The 15,015-nt window shown below is 35.6% G+C and overlaps 1 protein-coding gene across 1 annotated transcript in view; it reads left to right on the top strand.

The window, feature by feature from the left end:
- Positions 1–947: 947 nt before the first annotated feature.
- The window catches only part of LOC149571761 (zinc finger protein BRUTUS-like), a 59,679-nt gene continuing 45,611 nt past the window's right edge, over positions 948–15,015 (top strand). Inside the window, exon 1 of the mRNA XM_089813167.1 lies at positions 948–1,428. Within this exon, the coding sequence (XP_089669293.1) occupies positions 1,141–1,428 (288 nt within the window). The 5' untranslated portion in view covers positions 948–1,140. The remainder of the gene's footprint in view (positions 1,429–15,015) is intronic.

The raw sequence follows: 15,015 nt of genomic DNA, 5'->3' as shown, positions 1-15,015 counted from the left end.
TTTAAAGTTAATTACTATTTATTGTTATTCGGTGTTCAACTATTGAGCATCAATGGTTTTTGGTATTGGTTGTGTGATTTCCTTTTCTCATTCCAATTGTTTATCACACCATACTGGTATAATGAGTTTCTTTTTTTACCTTCATATTGTTGGTATTTTAAGAAAGAATGGTGCAATCATTAAAGTTTTGATGTTCATCAAATTTGATAGGTAGCTCATTAATTTAATTTACATTAACCCTAGGTTCTAACTCCAAATCTTCACCTACATAAGCTTTTCCTCTCCCATTTTGTAACTATCCATTTATCAAAGTGATCCTGATTTGAATCAAGATTTTTATTGTCCAAATTTATCATTTTGACAAAGAAAAATATGATATTTTACATTATACTTGTCCATATTCCTCTAAGAATCCGTACACTAAAAGATACAAATGACTTCTAAACATAAAGATTGAATTTATAATTACATTTATGAAAACACATATTAACTTCCTTAATAACATAATAGAACTCACACTAGATTTTTAAATTACATATCCATAAGAAACAACAACAATCCAAACTTGAATGCCCAAAAAAATCCATATTAAAAAAAATAAAAAATTCCAATTCAATATTCATCATTGTACTTTTTTGACATATCAAAATTTAAGTGATTCTAAACTATACTTAAATAAAAAAGAAAAAAATTGAAAAAAAATTAATAACACCCTATGCTTTTCCAATTCTTCTCGATTGTCTGCCCATGCGGTTGAAGATCCGGCAAAGACTTTTCTAGATTTCAGATAAATCAAAGAAAACTAAAATTAGTGTGGTCACGGAAACATAGTCAATCCACGGCAGCCGCGCAGTAAATCCACGGCACCTCAGTAACTCGTGATTTCACCGCATTTACCGTGGGGTAAAAAGCGTTAAACACACACATATACGAGGCAGGCACTCCTCAACTTAGAAAAGGAAGGAAAACCGGAGAGCAGTTGTTCAGGCTTTTAAAGTTCTCTGAACAAGAAGAACCAGAATTGTGGCCATATAAATATGGCCTGGCAATAGATTTCAGATCTGCAGGAATGAATTTTATCGTGTGGCGGAGAATTCTATTTATCTTTATCTGAGACGCGTTGTGCTTCATCTTTATCATATGGCGACTCCATTAACGGGACTTCATCAGCAGCACACGCAGCTGCTGCTGGCGCCGGCAATTGTAACGGGGGGTTCTTCGAGAGGGGGCTACGTGCACCATGCTGCGCTGAAGTCACCCATTTTGGTGTTTCTCTTCTTTCACAAGGCCCTTCGTTGCGAGCTCGAGAGGCTTCACATGGAAACGCTCGCAATCGAGAAGGAGAGCGGTGGGGAGATTCGAACCCTGCTCGAACGTTACCACTTCTTGAGAGTCATGTACAAGCACCATAGCAATGCAGAGGATGAGGTGACGTTCATTCTTTTGTCTTCTTATTACCTTGCATATGGTGTTTTCTCAGTTTTTTTGAGGTATTCGAAACCACGATTCTTTTCCGTTTCTGCATGAAATTCTCTGGGCGTTAATGCAAATTTAAGATATCAAAAGAGGAAAGGGCTTTTTGTAGTTTAGGATTTGAACAGAGGTCTTCTGCATGGTGAAATTATCTTTGAATACATGACATGCTCTTCTTATGAAGCCTTGGGATCTTTCTGTTCCTTTTTATGAATCTTGTTTTCTTTACCTGTCACAAAGCTTGCTTTTCATTATTTCTTTTCAGATATGGAACCTTTTTTCCCCCTAGTGTAAGTGGAATCTTTCATTTAAATTCTCAAATTTACCTCACCAATGACGGAGATGTTTTTTTTTCTAATCCTTGTTTAACATAAGCATTTCTTTTTAATGGAGGATAAGCACTTTCGATGAGAACTTGAGCTTTTTCGGTTCTAATTTTTCAATTTTTCACCTTTTCGTATCACAAATTGTCTTGTTAACTAATCGATCTGACCTAGGAACATTTGATACCTTGAAATTTTCTTTTGTAATCCAGGTTTGAGACCTTGAATTTTTTCTTTTGAAATTCTTTGGGTAGTTTCTGAGACTTATTACCCCAATATATAGTAGGGCTTTTTGTAATCCAGGTTTCTACCCAAACCTTTTGTACGGCAGATATTCATTTCTTTTTGACATAGGATATACGTTTCCTATGAGACGTTGAGATGTTTCTGTTTTATTCTTGAAATATATTGCACTAAACATTTAAATTCTGCCCTTCACCAAACTGCTAGAGCATCTGTCTCATGGACATGTTCATTTTGGTTCGTTAAACTCTCAAAATCAGCACACTCATACATGATGCCGTATGTGTTTTGAGGTCAGCTCTCTTGGTTGGTGATGCCTCTTTTTAGTTGTTATTTAACAAGAAATAGTGAACAAATCCATGCCTTGGGCAAGCTGTGATTTGTATTTATGTTTATCATTTCTTGACATCGGAATGCATTCCTTTCTACATTTTTATTGTACTTAGGAAGATATAAGATATGAGATTTTCAATTTTTTAAATTTCCGGTGCTAAACTTCCAAGTTTAGTAGGACCATATACTAAGGGCTTTATGCACTCCGAGGTTTAAATGTTGGTCTTGAACATCTACTATCGGTTTCCAAATAACAGTGCGGCCAATTTATTTGCTTTATCTGTTTTTTTTGATATTTTATTTTATTTATTTTTGGTTATCGTATTGTGAGGGAGCTATATGACCTTGAATTCTTTTTTTTCTTTTCTTTTTGGGGGTGTGTGTGGGCAGGGGCAGGGATAGCGTGGGGGGTGACTTATTGAATTCAGAGTATATCTGCATTCAGGACATATATTATGATGTGTGTAGCAAGTTTACACAGCTATACTCTGTCTCAACCACTATATCAGTGTTCAATCTTGTTAACAAAATAAATAAGAAGTCAAGAAATGATTGTAGAACATAAACCCTGTGATCATACATTTGATTTAATTGTTTTTGACATCAAATTGGAATTGTTATCATTGTCTTTCCTATCAATGGTGCAAAATTTCCATTTAGATAAAAATATATTGAAGGACCAAAAGGAGGTGAGAATGTAAATCGTCTCTTACATGCTCAGCTGCAACTTTACTTTGACAATCCTTTGTGCAAGAGAAAGCATTGATAATGATGTGCATTGTTTGAAAGGGATACTTCTTTGTTTATTAATCATACACATTCTTGGTTTAGATTGATTCCTGTGTGTGTGTGTGTGTGTATATATATATATATATATATATATATATATATATATATGCCACTTATGCATTTGCAGGCATCAATTAAGCGTATGCCAATTTCGCTCAGCTGAAGAACTTGCAACCTTTTGAGTTAGCATGCAACATTCAGTTTTTAATTTTTTAAGTTGTTCAAGAATCAAAACATGTCAAGTCAAAATGTTAATTATAAAATAAAAATATGTTAATACGATACTATCATGGTCAAAAGAAAAATGATAAAAATAAAGATACATACTTGGGAGAGAACTTTAATTGCAAAAGTTTGTAAGAAAATGGAGCCTTAACCATGTATATAGTCCGTCGAAGTGTAAATCTGCAAAAAATCCGGATTACACCCAATTAATCCTAATTCCTGGAGCTTGCCATTTTTTTCCACGAAAAATTTCTGATTTGTGAAAAAGCCATTGACCCAATTTTCAATGACCTTTTTGCATTTAAAGTGCATTAAACTCCTTAGAAAATGACATCAAACATAAAATATCATTGCAAAAAGCTATGAAACCCTACAAAAATCTCACAAAATTGATGAATCACTTAGAAATAGGGTTGATTCTAGGATGGAAGTCAATGAGGAATTGGCTTGGAGAAATTTAGTAATTTTGTCCCTTATGTTTCTTCCTGACCTTTAGAGAACCCTAATAAGAGGAGCGGGAGGAGCAATGGCGGTCATCAATGAAATTTGGAATGGCCTAAATCATCCTAAAATATCCAGGGCATATGAGATAGTGTTGAAGCAACAAATTAATTTGTTTGAAATTGCAGCTTCTATATGACTTGAGCTCTTTGCACACCTTGCCTCATGAACTTTGATGAGATCAACTATATCATTAATATTATAGACTAATTTTATAATTAAGCCAAGAGGCTTTCTACGGTGACATCAATCTTCAATGTAAACATTTTGGCTTTTTGAATAATTTTGATGGTTGATTAGATGTCTTATTATTATATATGATTAGATGTCTTATTTATTATATATGATTCAAAAAACTGGCTTGTGTTCAATTCAGTTGGCAGGATACATATTGTTACAAACGCATGCTAAATAGTAAAGAATATGAAATATATGAAAATGAAATTCTTTGCATACAAATGCATGTAATCAGGCTGTCATATTGTACCTCGGCTCTGTTAGGGAAATTGTGTATAGTCCATATCATTCAATTGAAACTCTGTTCTTTCGATGATCACTGTATGAAAGTTTCAGATTTAGTGTTAGGTGGAATGTGCACTCTGTCAATTGTTTAAGTTAAACCTTTGTAATTAATAAATCTCAATACTTCTTTTGAGTTAAATCATAGTACATCTAGGTAAGTTGATTGTACAGATATGGGCAAATTGTTGTTCGTAATACTGCATAAGGTTAACTTTCATTTCATACAAAGTGGATGGTTGTTATTTATATCCTTAAGAATAATCCTGTGTTGAAAGTTGGTCTATGAATTTTACAGTTATTAATCTTGTGATGAAAATGAGAATGTCCAAAGATTGCCACAACTACAATGGGATGACCCCTGTGATTTCTTTTAAGGAGTTCCATTGAATGTTGTGCATGGGAGATTAGATGCTGGATGTGAGCACAATTGACTTGATTCTCACCTCCACTGAGATTTTGGATATTGAGCCTGTCAGCCACATAAACCATGGGTCCATTGTTGCCCTAACTGCCTTCTATTTACAATTTCTTTCATTTGTACTTTGAATTCTTTCTTGAGGTCCAAAATCCAAGCTTCTTATTTTCTTGATACGGTTTTGTATCATCACAATGTAGTTTGGCTGTATTTTTTTGGGATATGAAGACAAGATCGAGGGTATTTATTTTGTCAATTTCTTTTGTGTACAGTTCTGATCTTTATTTTTGTTTATACCATGTTTTTTTCAAGCAGCATTCTAGTCGAACTCTAAATAACAACAAATAGAAGATGCAATCTTTTCTCATTTATGCGTTTTATCCTTTACAACTGGAATGCCTTTGTGTTCGTGTTTTATTCCTTTGGCATCCTTTTCTTTTAAGGGGTTTCATTCCACATTTTCATTGTGTTTGTTTTTCTGATTGGCGACCGCCCAGATCACAATTCTTTCTATAATTAATGCACTATATTTTAGATACCATGGCTTCATTTCTATTTAATCTTGTTAAGGTCAGTTTCTTTGATTTTGTTGCATTAGTCTAATCACTATTTCTTTAGTGATGTTAAACAGTGACCATGTCCATTTTGTTATTTGTAGGTGATAAAAAAGATTGTCTCTTATTGTGATACGAGTTGCGTTCCTGTCTTCCTATGTTGAAGATCATCAGGAGGCTATTATTTTTATACTGCAAGTGTCATTTAATCTTCCTATGTAATGTTTTACTATTGTCCATAGGCTGGTTATCATTTTTGTTCGGATACTTCCCCTTTTTCATGGGTCTAGCACTTGGAGTTTTTAATTGACTCTGTTTGTGGATTGAAATTGGAATTGGATAGTCACAAGTACATAGAATGTAAGGTGGTTGTATGTTTTTCCTTTGTGGTAATTTAACAAGTACTATGCTTCATTTGCTTCATTTCTTTTCTTGTCTCTTTTTTTTTCTCAATCTGCATACTCTTTGACTTTCCTCATGGAATCTTGTTGCCATTTTGTCAGCTTCATTTTTATGTTCTCCTTTCATTTTTCATTAAGTTTGTTATTGATATTTGTATCTTGAATAAACTGTTTAATAACTCTTGTTCTTGTGTATCATAATTGTCGTATTAACACCTATTGAAATATATATAGCGCCTTTGGTTTTGTTAATGAATCATATTTTTATTCTCACTGGACATTATGACTAGAGGTTACTTTTAGGTGTTTAAGAGTTGTATTAGTTCAAATTTGTGTAATATTCAGTTGGAGTTAAATTCAAATTGGTTTTTCTTTACTTTTACAACTCTATGTTTTGTTTTCCAAAATTGATACCTCTCGGCTTTTTTTATATAGATTTGATAAAATATAGGTATGGTAGTTTACTTATTCTCATACTAGCTTTTAGTTGCATTCATGTTAAATTAGAATTCTATTTATTTATCTAGATTAATAGTTGTTTTTCATATCATCTAGACTAGATTCATCTTATTGCATTGAAAAAATACAAATTAGGTTGCATTTTCATAAATCATTATAGTCTCTAGTCATTGAATGCCTTGGTTTTGAGAGCATTTAAACTCTTACTAGATAGAAGGAAACATGTCGGTATGCCTGAATTTCTCATGATGAATACATTGATATTCATTCATGGATAATCTAGCATAGAAGGACTATGTTGAAGTGTTTCTGAGGTACCATGCCAAATTTAACACATACATCCACCGTATCAATCCGACATTGTCTCATCTACATTTCTATGACAGTTGTCATAGTCTTTTAATGGACAAATATCTAGGTGTTCTATCTAGACTTTTGAGAATCAAGTCTCATTTTGGGGATGGTTTTGCTTTTATTGACATATATCTAGGTGTTCTATTTGGACTTCCGAGAACCAACCCTAGTTCTGGGGATTGTTTTTATGGACAGATATCTAGGTGTTCTATCTAGACTTTTGATAATCAAGCCTCATTCCAGGGATGGTTATGTTTTTATGGATAGATATCAAGGTGTTCTATTTGGACTCTTGAGAATCAAGCCTCCTTCTGGGGATGGTTCTGTTTTATGGACAGACATTGAGGTGTTCTATTTGGAGTTTTGAGAATCAAGCCTTGTCTTGGGGATTGTTTTGCTTTTATGGATAGGTGTTCTATTTGGATTTCTGAGGATTAAGCTTTGTTCTAGAGATAATCTTGATCTCTTTTCAATGGACAGGTGTTTAGTTTCTTGTAATCCACATCCACTGAATTCTTGAGGATTGACTTTCGTCCAACCAAGTTCGGAATCAATTCTATCTCATCAATTGATCTTCGTATCATCAAGCTCGGAACCAAATCTCAGTGCTCGACCTATGCTTCAGAATTAGACTATTCTTTGAAGCCATGTGCTGTCCGCACATCAATTCAAAGAGGGGCAAATGTAATAATCTAAAATTGGTCTCCTAAACCAATTTGCTCCTAATCTCAAATATTATTCGACAAAGTCCTAACTCATTAGTCATTTCTAGTTTTGTTGTCTCTACTCGATCTGAGTATGAATTGCATAAAACCACTAATGTGCTATAATCTTTAAACATTAATAAATTTTTAAATATGGACTTTTAATTGGCTATGAAACCTCTTTGATTGATTAATTTAATATAAAGTTCTAACACTTCTATTAAATTAATCCCCTTTTAGCCAACTACACATGAAATGGGATTTATTAATTAATTTAAATTAAGTATCTCAAATTATCAATTATTTGAATTTAAGTATTCAATAATTGAGAAAGATCATTTTAATATTCAAATAAAATCTTCGAATATTCTAAAAATCATCTTTTGAATAAAAAAGAGAAACAAACTAATTAACTAATTCTCAACTGAGTAGTTAACTCCCTCTCAAGTGGAAACCTCTTCGTTATAACTCAACTATGGATTAATCCCAACCATTCATTAGATTCAATCATGACCATCGATTTATTTGGGTTTGTATAAAATGAGGCTTTCTACCTCTCATTTGATATGTGCAATTTGAGTAATTAAATTTTGCTGAATTCTCGCTAGACTATTGTGCATCTTGCTATTAGATCGTTATTTAGTTATTCTCATACTAGCTTTTAGTTGCATTCATGTCGAACTAGAATTCTATTTACTTATCTAGATTAATACTTGATTTGCATATCATCTAGACTAGATTCATCTTATTGCAGTGAAAAAATACAAAAAAAAAGCTTTAGATTGCATTTTCATAAATCCTTCATTCTAGTACAGTCTCTAGTCACTGAATGCCCTGTTTTTGAGAGCATTAAAACTCTTACTAGATAGAAGGCAACGAGTCAGCATGTCTGGGGATTTCATGATGAATAATCTGATATTTATTCATAGATAATCTAGCATAGAAGGACTATGTTGAAGTGTGTTGTTGAGGTACCATACCAAATTTAGCACATACATATATATTAATAGAATAGAAATAAAAACCGACAAAAATTACGATTATACATGATTAATCGGATTCGACATGTGCAATGATTTATTTCCCAAATAATCAAGATTTTTTGGTTAACATCTTTCAGCCTTTTTTTTCTTCGTGATTTATCAAGTGATTAATTGACAAAAAGTAACAGTTGATCAACAAAAAAATTGTGAGAAACGAGTAGAAATTCTAAAAGTGATGTTGACGGGAAAAACCTGCAACATGACAATGTTGTCTATGAAATTGATGCTTTATGCTGAAGATGCAGCTGGGAAAGTTAGGTCAAGTTTTGCAAAGTCCCGAAGTGTTGTAGAGTCTAGAAGTAGCACATGAGATAGGCAATTACAAACAAAATTTTCCTCTCCTTCTACATTGAAAATATTGTATAGCTTAATCGATACTATTCCCTTTTTACATTGGTTTTGTCTGTGTAAATGTCAAATATTTAAATCGTTGCAATATGAAAGAAAATAAGACCATAACACGTCTTATTTATTTGTTGTGATATGAACTAAAAGAGAAACGCAACGAAGTTTTGCTTTATTTATTTAGGAGAAAACAAAGAACCCATGACAATCATTATAATCATTTTAGGCTTGGCAATTATGACATATAAGTTCTGACAATTAGTCATATTTTTAGATATTTATCACTTTACTCAAAATTAAAATTAAATAGTTCATGCAATTTAGTCTCGAAGTTCATATATAAAATTGTTTTGGTATATACATGTGCATATATCACTTCACACGTGTATATCATGCCAACTTTGCAAATAATTGTTTATTAATTAGATATAATAAAAAGAAACTGGAGAGAATTCTAGAAAGTGAATTCTCCTACTTATCAATTGATGAGATTAAGGGGCTTTCTAATGTTTGGTTCATAAGGCACTACACTTACTGAAGTGCAAATGCTGTTAAGTGCTCTTGAGTTGAAGTAGTACTAGGATGCATGACCTTTCGAGAAGTCTTGGCTTTTCACCTCTCTGAGCACCACCTAGATGCAATGAGTACCAAGTGTTCTATTGATTCTCATGAGAGATGGATTCTTGTGAACCACTACTCATGAAACTTGGGTCAATGAGGTCGAGTCAAAAGCTATATAGATGAATCGTGATAATAATATCACGATTTGACTTGCTGTGGAAATCTCTCCTACTTCTCAATTGATGTGCTTAAAAGGCTTTCTAGTGAATGGTTCATAAGGCACAATACTTGTTGAAGGTTTTTAAAATGAGGTTGCAAGCAAAGTGGGCTTGACTTTGGAGGAAACTCTTGGTTAAGCGCACGTGAGCTGGAGTAGTGCTTTGATGGGTGATATCTTGGGAAGTCTCGATGCTTCACCTTTGTGAGCATTATCGAGATGGAATGAGTGTGAGTGTTCCATTTAGTGTCATGAGAGATGGGTTCTTTTAAACCACTACTCATGAAACTTGGCATATTAGTTTGACTGAAATACCGCACAGAGGAATCTTGATAGCAATGTCACAATTGGACTTGCTATGGAAAATATCTTCTACTTATAAATTGATGATCTTTAGGGGCTTTCTAATGAATGGTTCGTAAGGCATGCCACTTGAGAAAGGTTTTGCAAACGAGGTTGCAAGGAAGTGGACTTAACCTTGGAGGGAACTTCATGGTTAAGCGCACTTGTGTTGGAGTAGCGCTGGGATGGATAACCTCAGACAAGTTCCAATGGTTCACCTTTGTGAGCATCACCTAGATGCAATGAGTGCTAAATGTTCCATTGATTCTCATGAGAGATGGTATCTTATAAACTGCTACTCGTGAAACTTGGGTCAATGAGTTTGACTCACAATCTACACATATGAATTCTGATAGCAATATCACTAATGAATTCTACTTATATGAATATGAAAATTTTCTTTTATTGACAATATTCTGCATATTTTGGTGCTACTTCAAATTATAGCTTGATTGAAACTTATAGAACTTTGAGTCCTCAGAGTTTAACATATATCAAAAGGAGGTTGTGCAAGTGCTTTTAATCATTATATAACTCCTTTATCACCTATTCTATGGAAATATCTTTTAATTTTAATAAAATGTAGAATTTTCACATTTGTTTTGTAAATCTGATTTTTCAAAAAATCCCACTTGTTTTGTTTGTTGATTTATTTCCAAAATGGTGGTTCTATGGTATATACCACCACTCATCAACATTCATCCTATATTGAGCATGAAGAACAATAGTGTAATGATATTTGGAAGATACAAATTGGCCAAACTTGGTCAAGACAATATTTTGAGTTTTATTATCATTATACATATTTCTAAATGCAACCTTGCAGCAGCACCCTTTGCATCTCTATATGGGCTACCCTCCTTAGTTATAAAAGCATTTCTTGACCATAAAACCTTGTCCACAAAAGGTATGCAAAAAGATGTTTGGGGAGGGCATCTTCTTCCAACAATCAACAATATTCGTTCATCAACTTTGGAAAATGTATCCATATGTTCCTTGGCCACTATTATTGTTTTTATGTTCTCTTCCATGGTGTCCACACCATTATAAATAACAATATTGGTGATCAATATCAACATACTTAGTCATGCCCATGATGGGTGTTGTTAGTAAAACTATACTGTAGCCGATGAGATTAGTTAGTGTTCGAAAGGTTGCGTGATGGTTGAGTCACCCCATTGGGAGGTATATGTACATTGTCTGAATGGAATTATGAAGTATTATTGTACTTGTGATTGCATATCTGCTTATATGAATACAGTACTATCTTGTTTTGTGCTACATTCTAGTCTCTAAATGCAATAACTATTCATTTACCCTATACGGTAAACATTTGGCACTGTTGCCTATCGAACCTGATTTAAAAGATGTGTTATAAAGATTAATACCGAATTTGCTCATTAAAGATCGGAATAAAATAACATAAAAGGATGATGTACACACAACATGGGAAGCATTAATTCTCACACAACAGGCAGAGCGAAGGTCGAAATTTCAATAGCTCGCCGACAGGTACCGAAGTAGGGGAAGGAGCACGGACCGACGGAGTGCTTTCACCAAGCAAATCAAGGAGTGCCAAGAACTTGCTTGAGGAGACGTGATAAAGATTGAATTTAACGGAAGAGACAAGGGGGAGTTCCTAAACTTGTATACGCCAAGGGTAGAGAATTTGGACGGAAGAGAAGAAACCCACCTGGCTTGAGGTGTTGAAGGAGCACAAGCGTGGGGTGAACTCCTCGTTCCCGATTGGATACAAGTTGAGAATTGAACAACTTCGGTTGTAGAAGACCTCTTCACACTACAGAGTAACGCGGTTATCTAGAGTAATGCAGTTGTCAGGAGTAACATGGTTGTGTAGAATAACACAGGTGCTCAGAACAATGCAGGTATGCAACAAGTACAACAAATACAAAGGAAGTTAACAATGACAGGGCCAAAGGAAAAACTACCAAAATTTAATGGCGACGGGACGGTCGATCTAGTTTGACATTGTAAAACGCGTGAAACAATCTAGACTATGAATGGCATAACGGATCAAGATGACTGGATCGACTGTTTCCAGCTACCCTACGAGATGTAGTGATTGATTGGTTTTTTATACATCGACCCGAAGAAGCTAACTACATGGATGGACGTCAAGAAGGAATTTACAATAGAGTTTTGACTACTCAGGGATGACAATGAGATCGTAGCGGAAATTTACAGTACAAAATAGGGAAAGAATGAAATAGTTTGTGTATACGCGAAGAGACTAATTGAGTTGGTAGGAAAAATGGAAAGCCAACCACAGAGGGGTTGAAGAAAAGATGGTTCATTGAAGGGCTATGACCAACACTGTAGAGAAAGATGGTAATACTACCCCCAACATCATACATTGAGGCATATAATCACACGATGGACTTAGAGAGCGAACACAAGAACGACTAAAAGAAGAAAGACAGATCGTTGGATTCAAATTACTCATCTTCCGAAAGCAGCATTAAGGAATCAAGTAAAGGTCCAGGCATTACAAAAGGATATGGTACGTATGATGAAAGAGTTTAAAAACATGAAAAAGAACCTTGGCCAAACGAGAGAAGAGGAACTATGGTGTACAATTGCAAGGAGGGCCACACAAAGGGTTCTTGCCCTAAGAACCAGTTTTGTGATATTTGCCAGATTGCGAGACATTCCACCAAGGAATGCTCGTTCAATATGAAAACAAAGGGACACCAACAAGTGCTACTAATGCAAGAAGCGTCCACCTTAGGAGCAGGAACAAATACAAACAATGGTGCGACAACCTCAGGGGGGTATCGAAACAACAACCAACACTGATGAGGCGGTAACAACAATAACAATAACAATAATGGGGGTCGTAGCCAAATATAGTACGATCCAATCGGATGACCAATGATACAATGTTGTGTGTGCAACTTTTGGGGCCCCTCTGCCAAAGACTGTACTGTGAAGGGAACACTACAACTGTTGTGCAGATGGTGTGGTCCAAGAGACCACAATGACTCAAAATACCCTAAACCCGGGGTGAACTTGTTGACCATAGAAAGATGTGATGAAGAAACATTAGCAATCACTTGTGCACAAGCAAATAAGGCAACATACCTAGATTTGGAAGAGGAAAAGAAAAGGGTGTATCAAGCGAAACAAGAAATAGATAAAGAGATGGAGTTCGAAAAAACGTAGTAAAAGACATTTTCGACACCTCAAAGAGGATCCGGGCAGAACAAAACATCATACAACAGGTAATGCAAGCTAAGGTTCCATGAAACTGAATGACCTTCTTGCAATGCCTCAGCTACAGACCACAATCTTAAACATGACACCATTCCCAAGGGCGGTGGAAGAGCTAGGGAAGAACACACAAGGTAGAAGTGGAACGACCACGGTAGACTTAATGCTACTTGCGCTGAACACAGGAAGACACCCTATAGTAGTTGAGATGGGTATTCTCAGGATTATCCTCACGGACACTATTGTAGATGGAGGGTCGAGCGTAAATGTATTGCTTGAAGAAACATGGAAGAAGTTGGGACAACCTACCCTATGGTTGCCTACATTCCAACTGTTCACCATCGATCAACATGGAATCAAACCCCTCAGAACTCTAATGGCGCAACTCGTAACAATCGGAATACAACCCTTCTTACTCGACTTTGTGTTCATTCCATTGAAAAGGAAATGCTACAACGCCATCCTTGGAAGGCGCTGACTGGTGTAGGCAAAGGTAAAACATGACTGGATAACGAACATTGCCCATGGAGAGAGGAGGTCATAGGTTCGTAATTTATCTACACATCCAAATGGTGGAAGAAGATGCAACATCATCAAATTTTGAAGGTGAAGAAAGAGACGATGAAGGAAAGAAAAGAATGGAACCCAATGAAGAAGGAATCCTGAAGTTGGAAGGAGAGTCCAACGATGACAACTTGGACTCGGTGAATGGCTTACTCCATTGGCAAATGGAGGACTATGAACTCTTTCCGAGCTGTTAGGGGTAGAAGAAGGAAGTAAGGAAGAGGAAAAGAATGGATTTCCAACAGAATATAAAGAAGTCAAAGGAGAGGTGCAGATAGATGAAACACCTACACATACATTCATCAACGAGAAGCCTATTAAATACGAAGAACCCACAGTGAAGACGGTGAACTCAAGGGACGAGGCTAATCCAAAAAACATATTTGTCAGAGATGACTGGAATCTAGTTTTGAAGGCAGCAACATTTAAGATATTCATGGAGCATAAGGATGTTTTCGCGTGGACATACAAAGACCTGAAGGGGGTACTTCTAGAATTGTGTGTGCACCGCATCCCACTGATACAAGTAGTACTCATACGGAAGCGACCATACTATATGAACAAAAGGTATGCCACACGGGTCACAGATGAGATTAACTGGATGCTCGAGGCATACATTATTTTTTGGGTACACACAAGTGAGTGGGTATCCCCAATTGTGATATCTCTGAAAAAGGATACCACTCAAATAAGGATGTGTAGACTTTCGCTACTTGAACACAGTAACAATTAAGGATCCATTCCTGATACTGTTCACTGATAGTATTTTGGAGGAAGTTGCAGGGCATGAAATATATTCATTCATGGATGGATTTTTCGATTACAACCAAATATCCATTGCAGAGGAAAATGAGCTCAAAACAACCTTCGTAGTAGAAGATGGAGTGTACGCCTACAACAGAATGTTGTTTAGTCTATGCAACACCCCGACATCATTTCAAAGAGTCATGCTGCACATCTTCAACAAGATGTCAGTAGGAAACTTCAAAGCTTTCTTGGATGATTGGTTAGTTTTTAGGGCAGAGGACAAGCATCTAACTGCACTCAAGGAATGTATGGAAAGATGCAGATGGGCACGACTAGCACTAAACCCTAAGAAGTGCAGATTTATGGTACCTCATGGAAAATTGTTGGGACACATCATGTGCAAGGCAGGATTAAAGATGAACTTGGGCAATGTCCGAGTGATTTTGGAAATGCCACCCTCGACAGATGTGATTGAAGTGAAATCATTCCTAGGACACAGGGTATTATTGGAGGTTTATTAAAAACTTCTACAAAATATCTTACCCTCTCGACAAGCTAACTTGCAAGGGAGAACCCTACAAATGAGAAACATAGTAGGATGACGCCTTTCCGGGATTGAAAACACTGCCTTTTTCTCTCCCTTGTCTCCATGGGGTTTGAAAAGGGTTT

The sequence above is a fragment of the Cupressus sempervirens genome, chromosome 2 (genome assembly GCF_028749045.1).
Source record: "Cupressus sempervirens isolate cs-2001-9-10 chromosome 2, ASM2874904v1, whole genome shotgun sequence".
Lineage (NCBI taxonomy): Eukaryota > Viridiplantae > Streptophyta > Pinopsida > Cupressales > Cupressaceae > Cupressus > Cupressus sempervirens.
This window is presented reverse-complemented; position numbering and strand designations above follow the sequence as displayed.